We start from the raw sequence: 16,448 nt of genomic DNA, 5'->3' as shown, positions 1-16,448 counted from the left end.
TTTAAAAGGCCAGCGGAGGGATCCGATTCCAACAACGTCTGCGTGAGGCTAGCTGCCGTTAGCTATCTTAGCAACGATGTCATCTAGCAACAAAAACAAGGACAACTTCGTCGACAAGATAGGTGGAAGGCTGTGTTGCTCTAAAAATGATATGGAGATCAGTAAACTCAGAAAGGAGAATGCATATCTCAGGAATTCATTGGATGAGCTGTCTCCTCAGAAAGGAGAACGATCAGATTCGGGAAATAACAAGCTTTTATTAGAGAAAATCCTGTCACTGGAGACTCTACGGGAGAAGAACGCTCAGCAGCTGCTGGTCAGAGACCAGGAAATCTGCTCTCTTTGGCAGCAGGCCCATGCGGCAGGGGGTGAGACAGTGGCCGGTCTGCAGGCCCAGATAGACCACTATGTCAGGGAGGCCGACCAGAGAAAAATACTCTTCCAGTCACTCCAAGCCGAGACAGAGGACGTTAAGAACAAGCTGGTGTCAGTGTCTGCTAAGTGCCAGGAGCTGGAGAGTAGTAGACCTGGCGCTGGGCAGCAGAGCCGCCCATCAGATGGACAGGTACTCAACACCAGTACTGCAATGAGCCACGACCACCTCAGAGATGCCCTGGAAAAGAACCAGCAGTGGCTGGCCTACGACCAGCAGAGAGAGGCCTACGTGAAGGTGGTGTTGGCCCGGGTGTTTGGGCTGGAACAGCAGCTGAACCAGGCCAAGCAGGCCCTCGCACAGCAGCATAAAGACGCCCATTCAGAAGAGAGGTCAGTGCAGATACAGAAGCACTATGAGAAATTGTTACTGACGACCAAGAGGGAGCTGGAAACTCAGAGAGAGCAGGTCAATACAGCCCAGAGACAACTGTCTGAGCTGCAGTGTAGGTATGAGGAGAAGCAGAGAGAGGTGGGAGAGGTGAGGCAGCAGTTCCAGGCGGAGAGGCTGAGTATCCGGCAGAGTGTCCAGAAGGAGAAGCGTCGCTCTGGGGACAGAGAGGGCCATCTGTGGGGTGACATGGAAGAGCTCCAGGCTAGACTAGAGGAAAAGGAGACCAGGTCTGCTGAGCTCATAGTACAGGTGAATCTACTGCAGAAATCCCTACTGAGCCTGCGTGAGGAGCAGAAACGCGTCACAATTCTGGAACAGCAGGTCCAGGTGTCCGCCAAAGACCTGGAGGATGAGAAGCGAGACTGTCAGTATTTACAACAACAGCTCCACAAGGTGTTGAAGGAGTTACGCAAGGCAAAGGACCACGTCGCCAAACTCCAGTCAGAGAAGGGGCAGAGGGAGTTGTCCCACCTGTACGAGGCCAGCGCTCACTGCAGACCCCCAGCACCCCTGAAGCCCTCCAAAGAGAGCGTCACCTCCCACTCTCAGGTCCCCAAGATGCTGGACGAGAGCTTCTTAGAGTGCCCCAGCTGCCGAGCCCAGTACCCCACCAGCCACCACCGAGAGCTGCTGGCCCACCTCGAGCACTGTCTGTAAACACTGTCTGTAAACACTGTCTGGGCTGTACAGGGCTGGAAGCATAGAAGTAGGCCTAGATTTATCCAATCGATTTAGAATCGAGTCCTATTTTTATGGCTGGGAGTACACACCCCAATAAAGAAAAGTCTGGAATAGGCTAGGGGTGACATTTTACCATTCTAAAAGACACTAAACTTCCCTTTTCAAAATGTTATAGTTGGTGCGAACGCCAGCTGCAATGCCATGGTTACTTTGTGCACTGCGTCTGTGTGTTTAGAAGAGTTAAATGTCATTCCTCTATGTGTACTGTATGTACCTTGGTCCTGGATTGCTCCTGGATCGGATTTGGCCATCAAACTGGAAATAGCGCTTACTGTATACTGTAAGGAACGTTGCTTCAAGCCAATGAGTTGATCAATCAATTAATGTATTTTATAAAGCCCTTTATAACTGTTTATAACTTTTTTACTCACTCAACCTTTGAATTTTTTGACATGTTTTTCTCTCTTTGACTAAAGTGTAAATCAGTTGCCTGGTTTAAAATATTTTAGATCGTTTTGATGTTCAGAGACTCTTGGGAATTGTTGTTCCTAATGTCCATTATTATTATCCTTGCATAAATCTTCTAAATACCCGTTAATTAAAAAAACGATTTCTTGTTCTAGAACTGTATATTTCTTGTTTCCAACTAAGATGATAGTTTGTAAATTAAGCAAAATCTTATTACAATAAAATAAAAAAGAGGTTACATTGTATCAAAGATCTAGAAATGACTGATTGTATTTCTGTTCCAGACTAGTGATAAATGACAAGCATCATCATTTCGATTTTTTATTTCATTTAAGCCTTAAATGGGTTACAGTATAACATTTGTATTCATTCATTTACCACATTTGTTACTGAGAAAATAGAGCACTCCTGATTTTCAATATACTGTAAATACTGAATAAAGTGGCTTGAGTAATCTTTACAAGTAAATGTACAAGCGTTTAAAAGACATTAATAAAGACATTTGAACAGGTCTCGCTTATGCTGAAATTGGTTGCAGAAAGCTACAAGTAGTTCTACAGGTGATATGTTGATGCGTACAGTACAAGCAAGACCTGCATATGTTTTAAGAATAAGAACACAAATTATTCATGATTTTCAAATGTAAATAAATAATCAAATAGGAATGACAGAGTTTTGTACCAAAGAACCGTTGAACAGTGATCTACAGGTTGTTAACATTGAGGCACTTGTTGATCCACTTTTTCTTAAATAACTTTTCATCCCCAGATGAACCAAACTGACTTTAATAATATACATAAAACCAGTAACCTTTTACGCACATCTATAAAAAGGGCATGGTCATGAATATGAACAAGATCAAACTGCAATATACAGTGAACACCATAAAATCATTGGACAGTGACCATTGTTTTGTATTTTTGGTTCTGTACTCTAGCACTTTGAGTTTGAAAGGATACAATGAGGGTGAAGTGCAGACTGTCAGCTTTAATTTGAGGGTATTTTCATACATATCTGATGAACCGTTTAGAAATTATAGAAGCTTTAATACATAGTCCCCCCCCATTTTCGGGCATCAAAAAAGATTGGACAGTTTAACATAATGTAGAATAAAGTAATCATTGTTAATATTTGGTCGCATATCCTTTGCATGGAATGACTGCTTGAAGTCTGGGATGCATCGACATCACCAGACGCTGGGTATCTTCCCTGGTGATGCTCTGCCAGGCCTGTACTGCAGCCATCTTCAGTTCCTGCTTGTTTCGGGGACTTATTGCCTTCAGTCTCCTCTTCAGCATGTAAAATGCATATTCAATTGGATTCAGATCCGGTGATTGACTCAGCCAGTCAAGGATTTTCCACTTTTTAGCCATCAAAAACCCCTTCGTTGCTCTAGCAGTATGTTTAGGGTCATTGTCTTGTTGCATGATGAAGTGCCGTCCAATGAGTTTGGAGGCATTTGGTTTTATCTGAGCAGATAAACTATTTCTGTAGACTTCAGAATTCATTGTTCTACTTCTGTCTGCAGTCACATCATCGATGAAGACAAGTGAGCCTGTTCCACTGTCAGCCATACAGGCCCAAGCCTTAACACCCCCTCCACCATGTTCCACTGTCAGCCATACAGGCCCAAGCCATAACACCTCCTCCACCATGTTTCACAGATGTGGTGGTATGCTTTGGATCATGGGCATGTCTTTTTTTTCTTCACACTTCCCATCACTCTGGTACATGTTAATCTTTGTCTCATCTGTCCACAAAACTTTTTTCCAGAACTCTTGGGGCTCTTTTTGTTTTTGGTGCTTTTCAGCAAACTGTAATCTCACCTTTCTGTTCTTCAGGCTTATCAGTGGTTTGCATCTTGTAGTGTACCCTCTGTAGTCCTGCTGGTGTAGTCTTCTACGTATGGTAGACTTTGACACATCTACACCTGCATCCAGGAGAGTGTTTTTGATCTGTTGGGCTGTTGTCAGGAGGGTTTTCTTCACCGTAGAGAGTATTCTCCAGTCATCCACAACAGTGGTCTTCCTCAGTCTACCGGGTCTTTTGACATAATTGAGTTCACCAGTTGTTTTGTTCTTGTTAATGATGAACCAAACTGTTGACTTGGGCATGCCCAGGGTTTTTGCAATGTTCCTGATTGATTGATTTTCATTTCTGATCCTTATGACGGCCAGCTTCATTTGCATCGACACTGCTGTCCTCCTCATGTTGTCACACCCCAACAACAACCTCCAAAGGCAATAGCAAAGTCTAGAATCAATACTCTTCATCATCAGCTCTCCTGCATTCACTAACGCCACAAATGAATACACCTGCCTAACGACACACATCTGTGAAGCCAATTCAACAAATACTTGTAGTACCTTAAAATGGGGGGGGACCATGTACAAAAGGTGCTGTCATTTCTAAACGGTTCATCCGATATGTATGAAAATACCCTCAAATTAAAGCTGACAGTCTGCACTTCACCCTCATTGTCATTGTATCCTTTCAAACTCAAAGTGCTAGAGTACAGAACCAAAATAACAAAAAAATTGTCACTGTCCAATGAATTATGGTGCGCACTGTATTTCTCAAACATATCCTCTATTAGAAATTGCATTGAAATGGAATAGCATAGCACAAAGGGTTTTGTTAACAGACGACTAAGTTTGCAAAGGGAAAATAAAAATATATGAAGCATTATTTAAAAAAATAACTATGTGATAATCATGCAATAATGATATCATTAGATGATTGGTCAAATGTTCAAGTGAAACAGCCACGACTTTGATGTCAATGTTCAACTTTTGTACAAAGTTCCTGGAACATCTGACAATGTCCAATGTGTTATGTATGAATCGAAAGAGACAAAAACCAACAACAACAAAAATACACTGAACAAAACTAACACTGAACCTTTCTTAAAGCGATACTGCCAATATCTCTCTGCGACTGATTTTAAAAGCGGGATCAACATCTTAACAGAACAGAAATAAACACACAGGTTACTGTTGCCACCACAACTAGCAGTGGCGAACAAGACCGCTAAACAGTATGATTAATTAAATACAAAGTGCACTGGCCTATCATTTTTAAGTAACATTCCATGACTCCAGCTGCACCGCAGCTTGCAGACAGGCCACCAAAGGTCAAAAGGGCAGATGTGTAACAGCATAGACGGACAGACAGTGTTGGAGGGCATGTCTGGTCCACTCACAGGTCCTAACTGGCTGTGGCCTTGTCAAGGCCGTTGATGTTCTCCGGCGCTAGACCTTCCTCAACGGCCACTTTGGACTCTTGTACCTAAAACCAGACGGAGACATTTATAAATCCAAACTTCAATGGAGAATCTCCAATCTTTTTAGTCCAGGACATGGCTGAACCTGTATCCTGAAAACTGTCCCAAAATGTATGTGAATGTATAACAGCATGTATGTATATTCTCCATGTCTGGACTGTCCTTGGTGGCTTACAGTAAACCTGCACTTACCTTAAAGGGTGAGCTAATACCCACAATGCATTGGAGCATACTGCAGTAGTAACAGAGCACACACTCCCCTCCCAGCACCGGAATCTCATCCTTGCTCACATAGACCTGGATAAACACAGAAACATAGTCGAGCATCACCGTGTCATAAAACACAAAAGACACACGCGCGCAGTCATATTACCTGGGTGAGCTCGTCATTAAACGAGACCTCATCATCCTTCACCCAGGTGTAGGTAATGTAGTCCGAAACACTCCTGAATCCCACCTGTAACACACAAATACACATCTGTAAAAAGTACACGTCGATGATACAGTACGACTATGATTGAAAAGAACATCAGAGGGTTAAGTCGACTCTGACCTTGTAGAGGCCTATCCAGTCCCAGGCGCTAGAAGGGAAGGGCTGAAGGGGGCTGTAGATCACCATGGCGTCAAAGTCGGCGCTCCATTCACCCTCGGCACACACACGCACCAACGGCGTCTCGTACATCTTCCTCAACTACAGTGTGGGGATAGACAGGAGGGAACGGCAGAACAAACAGAGGGAAGAGGTAGTCAGGATTGGCTAGAGGGTGAAGGAGTATAAAGCAGTATATTTGCATCATACGGTTTCACTATCAAGAATCACATTGGAAAAGCATTCCAGGGCCTGTATTCAAAGTAGGAGTGCTGATCTTGGGTCAGTAAGTGTTGCCTCTTAGATCATAATGAATAACATTATATGGACAGGAAGGAACTGGTTTTAGATCAGAACTGCTACTCTTAAGACTCTGTTAATACGGTCTCAGATGTGGGAATGGGAAATGCCGCTGTCTCAGCCACCTCCAAGGTAAAGATGCCGATGACAGGCTTGTGGTCGCTGACGCCGTACTCCATGTTGCTGGTGTACGAATCCTGCTTGAGTCTCAGAGGGAACTCTTCCTCCTCCTGCTGCTGCTGCTGCTTGGTGTTCTTCTCATCCAGACCAGAGTCCCTGTCCTCGTCCTTCTCCTCCTCTGGGGGTGGCTCTTTAGGCTTCACCCTCCACAGGATTCGGTCGGTCCAGGCCGGCTTACGCATCTTACCACTGAGCAGACAGACAGACGGGCGGACGAGAGAAGAGACAGGGATTTAGTGAGAGAATTGGAAAGAGAAAGATTGTCAGAATGGGAGAGACGGAGAGAAACAGGCAAACGGACAAGCGAAGAGATTTCGTGAGAGACGATCAAGGAGGCAGATGTAGAGAAACAGAAAGTAAATAAGTAGATCACTTAGAATGCATGCCCAACACATTTATTCATTCTAGTAGTACGCTAGTGGGGATATTTGAACAAAGCCTGTGTATGAGAGGATGACATGAGAGAGAGAGTGTGTTAAAGATGGAGAGAGTATGATAAGTCATCTCATAAGGTAGCTGGACTTCTGTAGCGTTTTATCCATTAATCATACAGTCCTGGACTAAAAAGACTTCAGTCTGCTCTACATGATGGATCAGATTCCACAGTGCTTTGTATCCTTTCACATCCCTCATTAGTCGTCTCTCACAGCTGATTAGTTTGCCACCCCGTCTCAGTGGGTGACTCATGCAGTGAGTGCCCTCTCAGCTGTACTGATTAGTTTGCCACCCCGTCTCAGTGGGTGACTCATGCAGTGAGTGCCCTCTCAGCTGTACTGATTAGTGCACAGTGGTGGAGACTGTACGTAATGACGCTGACACACACAAACACCCGCGTACGCCCCCACCTCCCACACAAACACCCGCGTACGCCCCCACCCAAACACGTGCGCACACATGAACACATACAGCGACAGTGCATTCGGAAAGTATTCAGACCCCTATCCCTTTTTACCCATTTTCTTACATTACAGCCTTATTCTAAATTTGATTAAATCATTTCCCCCCTCATCAATACCCCATAGAGACATTTTTGCAAATGTATTAAAAATAAAAAAGAGAATGGCCTTATTTACATAAGTATTCAGACCATTTGCTATGAGACTCGAAATTGAGCTCAGGTGTATCCTGTTTCCATTGATCATCCTTGAGATGTTTCTACAACTTAATTGGAGTCCACCTGTGGTACATTCAATTGATTGGACATGATTTGGAAAGGCACACACCTGTCTACATAAGGTCCCACAGTTGACAGTGCATGTCAGAGCAAAAACCAAGCTATGAGGTCGAAGGAATTTCCTGTAGAGCTCAGAGACAGGATTATGTCGAGGCACAGATCTGTGGAAGGGTAAGAAAAAATGTCTGCTGCATTGAAAGTCCCCAAGAACACAGTGGCCTCCATCATTCTCAAATGGAAGAAGTTTGGAACCCCCACAACTCTTCCTAGAGTTGCCCCCCCCAGCCAAACTGAGCAATCGGGGGAAAGGGGCCTTGGTCAGGGATGTGACCAAGAACCCGATGGTGACTTTGACAGAGCTCCAGAGTTCGTCTGTGGAGATGGGAGAACCTTCCAGAAGGAAACCCATCTCTGCAGCACTCCACCAATCAGGCCTTTATGGTAGAGTGGCCAGATGGAAGCCACTCCTCAGTAAAAGCCACATGACAGCCTGCTTGGAGTTTTCCAAAAGGCACCTAAGGACTCTCAGACCATGAGAAACAAGATTCTCTGGCCTGAATGCCAAGCGTCACATCTGGAGGAAACCAGACACCGCTCACCACCTGGCCATATACCATCCCTACGGTGAAGCATGGTGGTGGCAGCAGCATCATGCTGTGGGGATGTTTTTCAGCTGCAGGGACTGGGAGACTAGTCAGGATTGAAAGAAATCTGATTGATTGATTGCTTCTGTGGACAGGTGTCTTTTATACAGGTAACAAACTGAGATTAGGAGCACTTCCTTTAATAGTGTGCTCCTAATCTCAGCTCGTTACCTGTATAAAAGACACCTGGGAGCCAGAAATCTTTCTGATTGAGAGGGGGTCAAATACTTATTTCCCTCATTAAAATGCTAATCATTTTATAACATTTTTGACATGCGTTTTTCTGGATTCTTTTGTTGTTATTCTGTCTCTCACTGTTCAAATAAACCTACTATTAAAATTATAGACTGATCATTTCTTTGTCAGTGGGCAAACGTACAAAATCAGCAGGGGATCAAATACTTTTTTCCCCCTCTGTATGTAAAATGTGATATTTCCATTATTACATTTTTTTTTATACATTTGCAACAAATTCTAAAAACCTGTTTTTGCTTTGTCATTATGGGGTATTGTGTGTAGATTTATGAGGAAAAAAAATAAAAACATTTAATCAATTATAGAGTAATGCTGTAACCTAACAAAATGTGGAAAAAGTGAATACTTTCCGAACACACTGTATATAGCGATTCGTTAGAAGTCCATAGTGAACAATCCAAGCAGCAGGGTAGGTTGTGCTGTATATTGCTAGTAACCATGCTGTTAGAACCAGACAGCTGCTTACGCCCACACAGAGGCAATGGTACAGTCGGCTTGCAAAGCTGCTCTCTCTCTCTCTCTGTATGACAGAGATGGTATTGTGGGGGTTAAATTAATGAACCTTAACAAATCCAGAATACTGTGTCCACTGAGCATGGCAGCCACGGCGCTGAAAGGTTTCAATGGTATTTTCAAACGGCTTCATATGAATATAAAAGCGACTTTGATTCACCGCAGGTACTGTTAGAGGCAACTGTGTTAGCTGTAGACAACTATAGTATGTAACACAGCATTCACATCAGCAGAAAACCACAACAACAACAACAAAAAACAAGACAGCAAGGTCTGCTGTCCTGTAGGTGCCATTGTTTTGTAGGAGAGAGAGGCATTTAGACTTTCCATAGCATAAATCTATCCGTCACCGTCTAACAACAGTTCTAGTGGGCTTATTGTGCAGGAGAAGAATACTGCTTAAGGTGGATTAGGGTGGCATTAAGAGAAGGGTGTTTTGAGCTGCTTACTGAAAACCAAACCATGTCCGGTGGGACCTGTGAAGTCAAAAGAGAGCAGAGGGTGTGCATTTCAATAGTAGTGTCTTGTGAGCAGAGCGGGGAGTCAGCTCAGTAAGAGCAGGCAGAAAAGACGACGCAAGAGAGGGAAGTCTGAAAGAAAACAACGGTGAATGCTTTATAGAGGCAAAGAGTTACCTGCTGTCATAGCGGTCAGAGAACCTGTCGAATTTGTACGTCGGTTGAAAGTCCAGAGGTCCCTCGTCAAACTCCTGCAGGACGGCCTCCTTCTTCTTCATCATGGTCAGCTGGTACAACCACACGGAATGACAAGACAGGCATTACATTTAACATCCTCAGGAGATACGATGGCAGCATCCCAAATTGCATCCCATTCCCGTAAGAGTGCACTTCTTTCGGATCAGAGCCCTAAGGGCCCTGGTCAAAAGTAGTGCACGTATAAAGTGAACAAACAGGGTTCCGTCTGGGACACATCCAATGTCTTACATGCATGAAAACAAAGATGAGCGCACACGTGTTAAATGAAAAGCCACTGTCCGTTTCCCACTCCAGTCAAATCTAGGTATAGTATTCTCCAAGACAGAGCAAAACAAATGCATCTCTCATGAGTCTGACCTGGTCTTTGCTCCACAGCAAGTTGAACTTATGGCTGGTGATGCAGTTGCGCAAAAAATGCATGCCGTGATCTTGGATGCGAAAGTTCAAATCCCCAAACCAGAAGACCAGCCTGAGAGAGGGAATGAGAGAGAGAGAAAGGCCACTGAACGTTCAACAAAGAGAGAGCACGGTAGTACTTAAAATCATATCACAAGCAGATGCCAAGCTCCTCCATTTATAAACACTGAGGCAGCAACAGTGTGAATACAGAAAAATGCCAATTGCCTCAATTGACAACGTGCGTTTAATGTATACCGACTTGTGGTCGAGGATGTGCGAGGTCTTTTGGGGTCGAAGGTCTGTGTGTCCAGGATGTACTCGAACTCGTCGACGCGCTGCGAGGCGTACTGCATGTGTGCTGCCAGGTGACAGTTGAGGAAGCAGAGCATGTGGCCGTAGAAAGACAGACGGATGGACACCCCGCCTTTATTCCCCTGTTGGGCGCAAGGTCAATCAATCAAACGTACGAATAACACCCTTTTTCTGCGAGGTTCACACACATAATGCCTTATAAGTGCATGTATAATGCCTTGTAACACTTGCTATAAGCTGCCATAATAAGTAATAACATCCACTGAGCCTGATCTTACCCAGTAGCCGAAGATGCCTGTGCGTGTGTAGGTGTCCTGGATGTCTCTAATGAATGGAACGTGGGCTAGTTTGGAGAAGACCAGCAGCAGGAGGCCCTGCATTCGGATGGAGGACACCTGCAAACACAACAAGACACCCGCAAACACAACAAGACACCGTAAGACTGTGTCATCTAAACCTGGGCAATTTCTCAGGGTCTTTATGTAACCGGTTGAAAGACAAATAGCAGACACAAAAGGGTGGAAGTGGAGAGACACATAAGATGCTAATTATATCGCTTTGAAAGACAAAGAGGTGAAAATAAACTGTGAGGACAAATTATGGCGAGAGCACATTTTTCTGTTACTTCAGACTAAGGCTAGTGGCATAAAACTAGTTCAAACCGGTCTATGGTGCTGGAGTGGTATTGTTAGTGTTATGAAGCCATATTGTCCCACTGTTGTACCTTCAGGTAGCCTCGTGGTGCCAGGCTGGACATGAAGAGATGGCTCCAGGAGTCCTCAACGGCCATGTCTATGATGAACCTGTGAGGAGCAGCGTACACCTCCTGGAGACTACAAAAGACACACACACACACTTTATAACTATTGTTGCCAGTAACATTAGTATCATACAAATAAACCTACTGAAGCATTTTCTCCATGCCACTGAATAAACTTTGTAGACCTAACACAGGAAAAAACAGATTTTCCTGTCATGCCATTGTACTGTCTGTCTCAATCAATGTCCAATCAGCATGCCGTAGCTCCGTAACTCACCCAATCACGTAGAGGTCTGGGGTCTTTGGGGAGTTCAGGTGAAGCAAGGAGCTGATGTCATCTGGAGGATCAGCTGTAGCGACATTCCACGTGACCATGTGAAGCCTGGAGGGAGCAAGAGAGAGAGGGAGTGAGAAAGAGAAAGAGAGAGAAAGAGAGAGAGAGAAAAGAAAGAGAGAGAAAAGAGAGAGAGAGAAAAGAGAGAGAGAAAGAGAAGGAGAGAGAGAGAGAAAGAGAGAGAGAAGAGGAGAGAGAAAGAGAAGGAGAGAGAGAGAGAGAAGAGAAGGAGAGAAAGAGAGAAAGAGAGAGAGAGAGGGAAAAAGAGAGCGAGCGAGAGAGCGAGAAAGAGAGAAGGAGTGAGAGAGAGAGAAAGAGAGAGAGAGAAAGAGAAGGAGAGAGAGAGAAAGAGAAGGAGAGAGAGAGAGAGAGAGAGAAAGAGAAGGAGAGAGAGAGAAAGAGAAGGAGAAGGAGAGAAAGAGAGAGAGAGAGAAGGAGAGAAAGAGAGAAAGAGAAAGAGAAAGAGAGAGAGAGAAGAGAAAGAGAGAGAAGAGAAAGAGACAGAAGAGAAAGAGAAAGAGAGAAGAGAAGGAGAGAGAGAGAAAGAGAAGGAGAGAGAGAGAAAGAGAAGGAGAAGGAGAGAGAAAGAGAAAAAGAGAAAAAGAGAAGGAGAAGGAGAGAGAGAGAAAGAGAAGGAGAGAGAGAGAAAGAGAAGGAGAAGGAGAGAAAGAGAAGTAGAGAGAGAGAAAGAGAAGGAGAGAGAGAAGAGAAGGAGAGAGAGAGAGAGAGAAGGAGAAGGAGAGAAAGAGAGAAAGAGAGAGAGAGAAGAGAAAGAGTAGGAGAGAGCGAGGAGAAGGAGAGAGCGAGGAGAAGGAGAGAGAGAGAAAGAGAAGGAGAGAGAGAGAAAGAGAAGGAGAGAGAGAAGAGAAGGAGAGAAAGAGAAGGAGAGAGAGAAGAGAAGGAGAGAAAGAGAAGGAGAAGGAGAGAGAGAGAAAGAGAAGGAGAGAGAGAGAAAGAGAAGGAGAGAGAGAGAAAGAGAAGGAGAGAGAGAGGAGAAAGAGAGAAAGAGAAGGAGAAGGAGAGAGAGAGAAAGAGAGAGAGAGGAGAAGGAGAGAGCGAGGAGAAGGAGAGAGAGAGAAAGAGAAGGAGAGAGAGAGAGAAGGAGAGAGAGAGAAAGAGAAGGAGAGAGAGAAGAGAAGGAGAGAAAGAAGAGAAGGAGAGAAAGAGAAGGAGAAGGAGAGAGAGAAAGAGAAGGAGAGAGAGAGAAAGAGAAGGAGAGCGAGAGAAAGAGAAGAGAGAGAGAGAGAAGAGAAGGAGAGAGAGAGAAAGAGAAGGAGAGAGAGAGAAAGAGAAGGAGAGAGAGAAGAGAAGGAGAGAAAGAGAGAAAGAGAGAGAGAGAGAGGGAAAAAGAGAGCGAGCAAGAGAGCGAGAAAGAGAGAAGGAGTGAGAGAGAGAGAGAGAGAGAGGGAAAAAGAGAGCGAGAGAGAGAGAGAAGGAGAGAGAGAGAAAGAGAGAGAGAGAGAAAGAGAAGGAGAGAGAGAAAGAGAAGGAGAGAGAGAGAGAAGAGAAGAGAGAGAGAGAGAAGAGAAGGAGAGAAAGAGAGAAGAGAAGGAGAGAAAGAGAGAGAGAAAGAGAGAAGAGAGAAAGAGAGAAAGAGAGAAAGAGAGGAGAAAGAGAAAGAGAGAAGAGAAAGAGAAAGAGAGAGAGAGAGGGAAAAAGAGAGCGAGCGAGAGAGCGAGAAAGAGAGAAGGAGTGAGAGAGCGTGAGCGAGAGGGAGAAAGAAAGAGAGAGAGCGGGAGAGAGGAGAGAGAGAGCGAGCGAGAGGGAGAAAGAGAGCGAGCGAGAGGGAGTGTGAAAGAGAGAAGGAGTGAAAGAGAGAGAGAGAGAGAGAGAGAGAGCGGGAGAAAGAAAGAAAGAAAGAACAGCAGATCATGATTCACTTGCACAGCAGTTTTCTCCGAAACTCATTAGCGCAAAAGCCTGACAAATTGGACTGCAACTGCCAGAAGCTTATTTAGTTACATAGCAACAACCACATGTTTAGCCAGTCTTGAATGGACCATGGTGGTTGATAAAGCCTAGTCACATCTCTCTAACCATAGTCTACATCAATTCAAAAACTGAAAGAAGAACACTTCTCAACAAAGAACAAAGCCCATCCCTTTCCATGTCCTAAGCACAGAACTAAATAGAACACTGAACATTGATTTACGAGCTCTATGGTCCTAACATCATAGCCTTTCAGTTCTGATAACAAAAGGACATTTTGGGTTATCAAATCAAAAGATAAGCATGCCAGAGATTACGATCCAGAACGGAAGAGACAGCACACACTGCCTGCTCTGAGCTCGAGGGTGATCAACCAAAGGTCCGAGGCCTAAAAATCAAGACATGAAAAATGTGTCTAACTTCTCTATCAACTGTCTGTATTCAGATAAAGACAGACAACGTTGGAATAAAATGGAGAAGTCATTGCTGGGCATTTTAGTCAAGAAGAATCATTAGTATCCCGTCTTACGGTACTTTGTGTTCATCAACTAAACCCTTGCAATGAAGAACCATGTGCAATGCATTTTGATTTAAAACAACTCTGATGTTAAACAAACAGAGAAAGAGGAAGTCAAGTCGAAATAAGGCCAGAGAGTCAGAAAAGAGGAACTCGGCAAAGCCTATAAAATGTCCACCTGAAGTTGTCTTTCTTGGTCCGGTTGGCCCTTTTACCACAGACGAGGAAGGCGTTGTCCAAGCTGCGTACCACCTGCTCTTGGAGCTGGGGCGAGGGGTCCAGGTCGTCCACGCAGGTCATGAGCTGGGCGAGGCGCTGGCGCAGCAGCAAGCGGCTGCCCGAGGACTGGGTGGCAGAGCTGGCTATGCTGTCCGAGCGGACGCGCCCTATGGGCGAACCGAACACCCGGCGGATCTCATCCATTGTGGGTGAACTTCTGGAAGGAATCTCAGTGTCGGGAAGAGAGGAGGAAAATATGGAGGAGGTCACTGATGTGATGATGAGTTCAGAAAGGCAGGTGGTTCTTCCTTGTTCACAAGGGGAATGTTTCACTGGAGATCAATAGTTTTTCCTTTAATGGAGATTTGAATACTTTAATATTTGTAGAGATCATAGGCAGCGTCTTCTACAGTGGTCCAACTGCAGATTTATGTCCTTGGCAATTCTTTCTTGTTCCAAGATCCATCAATGGGAGACCCTCATCATTGCACTTTCCCTTGGCATCCTGTGTGAGTCTGAATTTGATATGAAAGACCATACAGAACTCCCGATGTCGCAAAAGCACAGAAATGGCTACAGGATAACAGGTGGAAGAAGAGTAGGATAGACCAGTTAAGACATATCTGACGACTAATGTATACTTTTGGAGGCGCAATGATGCCTATAATATCCAGCCTCGAAGTGAATGAGGGACCTGAGGATATTTTTGGAGGGTCTGAAGTAGACTGAAAAGGATTACGGGCTAAGCAGGATCAAGAAGGGGCCACGTGAGACCCACTATGTGAAAACGACCCCTTAATGCTAGAAAATGCAACTTAGTCTGTAATCATTTGCTCAACACCAGTCCAGAATGAGGAAACTTCTAGCAAGGCTTAGAAGAGAAACACAAAGTGCAAGTGGTGGTAGTAGACCTTGGGCCCAATCATCTGCTTAACTGAACTTTCCTTCGATTTGGAAAGAGTGGCATGGATTATTTCTCTAATATGTGTGGGAATGCAATGCATTGGGAAACCTAATCAGAATAATACTCCAATATTATGCTCTCAGCTTTGTATTGGGTACTGGCACTGGCAGACAATGTGAGGTTGCACTGTGTTCTGTCTGGGGGAACACAGACCTAATAAGGAAATAGTAAGCCTGTGTGCATGCATTCCAATTACATTTTTGAATAGCCTGCATAGATATGATGTAACCAACAATCCAACCATGTGCAGTTCTTTGTCAGTTCAAATGCTATGCTGCCTGTACCACCACCACTGGATTGCTGAAAAGGATACTGGGTGGGTAGTGTCCATTGACCGTAAACAAATTAAATGTGCAGTGTCTCCTTATGCACAAAACATCTTCTCTAATAAAAGTTGTTAGCCGGAGCTCATATGACCACAAGGAGATGTTCAAACCTGAAAGTGTCCTCGTTGCAGCAGTTCTCCATGCTGACTGAGTTATTGACTTGTGACTGGGTGTCTTCTTTGGTACCATCATCATTCTCCATAATCTCACCAGCTGCAAAATAATGGAATCATGATAACGATACAAACAGATTTACATTTTAGTCATTTAGCAGACGCTCTTATCCAGAGGGACTTACAGTAGTGAATGCATACATTTCGTTTCATGCATTTTTTTTTTGTACTGGCCCCCCGTGGGAATCGAACCCACAACGCTGGCGTTGCACACGCCATGCTCTACCAACTGAGCCACAGGGAAGACTAAACACTGAACGCACGATATGAACACACAGCAATATGTTGTTTGAATTTTTTTCTATGTATTGAATGTCAAGACAGGAATGTTAGGAATGTTTTTACACATTAGATGAGAAGTTAGCTATGCCAGTAGTTAGCTAGCAATTAGCTTCGTTCCTTTAAATTAGCTAGCTAACGTTAGCTAGCTTATTTATTTGATCTGTGTTAATGATTACCACAGATTAAAATATAGTACAGATAATACTAAATAGTACACATAATAAATTTACAATGTTCTTACTACCTGGCAATGCCTGTTGATTTGTTGTAGCCTACTCTATTTCGGATTACAGAAATTCTCCAGGAAAAATGACAATTGGGTGTGAGATTACCCAAAACACTTTGTTTACGTTTTGCACATGCGCTTCCTCAAAGAAGACAGCCAAGTGAGCGCGCTTCTTCTTCTGCGGTATTATGGCAGTCCACAAACAAGCATTAGAGGTGAATGCCGCCACCTATTGTATGGTTGGTAAACTATATATATATATATATATATATATATATATATATATATATATATATATATATATATATATAGTTTTAAAAAATTATAACATTTTAAAAATTATAGGACAGGGAAAAAACCGACATCATACAAAATAAA

General features: G+C 44.0%; 1 protein-coding gene and 1 pseudogene across 1 annotated transcript; one reads left to right on the top strand and one right to left on the bottom strand.

Moving 5' to 3' along the window:
- Positions 1-24: 24 nt before the first annotated feature.
- On the top strand, positions 25-1,707 carry LOC115163106 (centrosomal protein of 55 kDa pseudogene; annotated as a pseudogene).
- Positions 1,708-3,715: 2,008 nt separating this feature from the next.
- LOC115163103 (inositol polyphosphate 5-phosphatase K-like) lies at positions 3,716-16,229 on the bottom strand. The gene is given in 14 exon segments (XM_029714719.1): positions 3,716-5,263; positions 5,451-5,555; positions 5,632-5,715; positions 5,812-5,949; positions 6,273-6,516; positions 9,549-9,658; positions 9,987-10,098; positions 10,288-10,312; positions 10,315-10,462; positions 10,619-10,735; positions 11,065-11,173; positions 11,378-11,482; positions 15,500-15,602; positions 16,089-16,229. Coding segments are annotated over 13 exon segments (1,470 nt in total). The 5' UTR covers positions 15,592-15,602; positions 16,089-16,229; the 3' UTR covers positions 3,716-5,182.
- Positions 16,230-16,448: the final 219 nt, after the last annotated feature.

The sequence above is a fragment of the Salmo trutta genome, chromosome 26 (assembly GCF_901001165.1).
Source record: "Salmo trutta chromosome 26, fSalTru1.1, whole genome shotgun sequence".
Lineage (NCBI taxonomy): Eukaryota > Metazoa > Chordata > Actinopteri > Salmoniformes > Salmonidae > Salmo > Salmo trutta.
The sequence above is the reverse complement of the archived record's forward strand: the minus strand, read 5'-3'. Positions and strand labels throughout refer to the sequence as shown.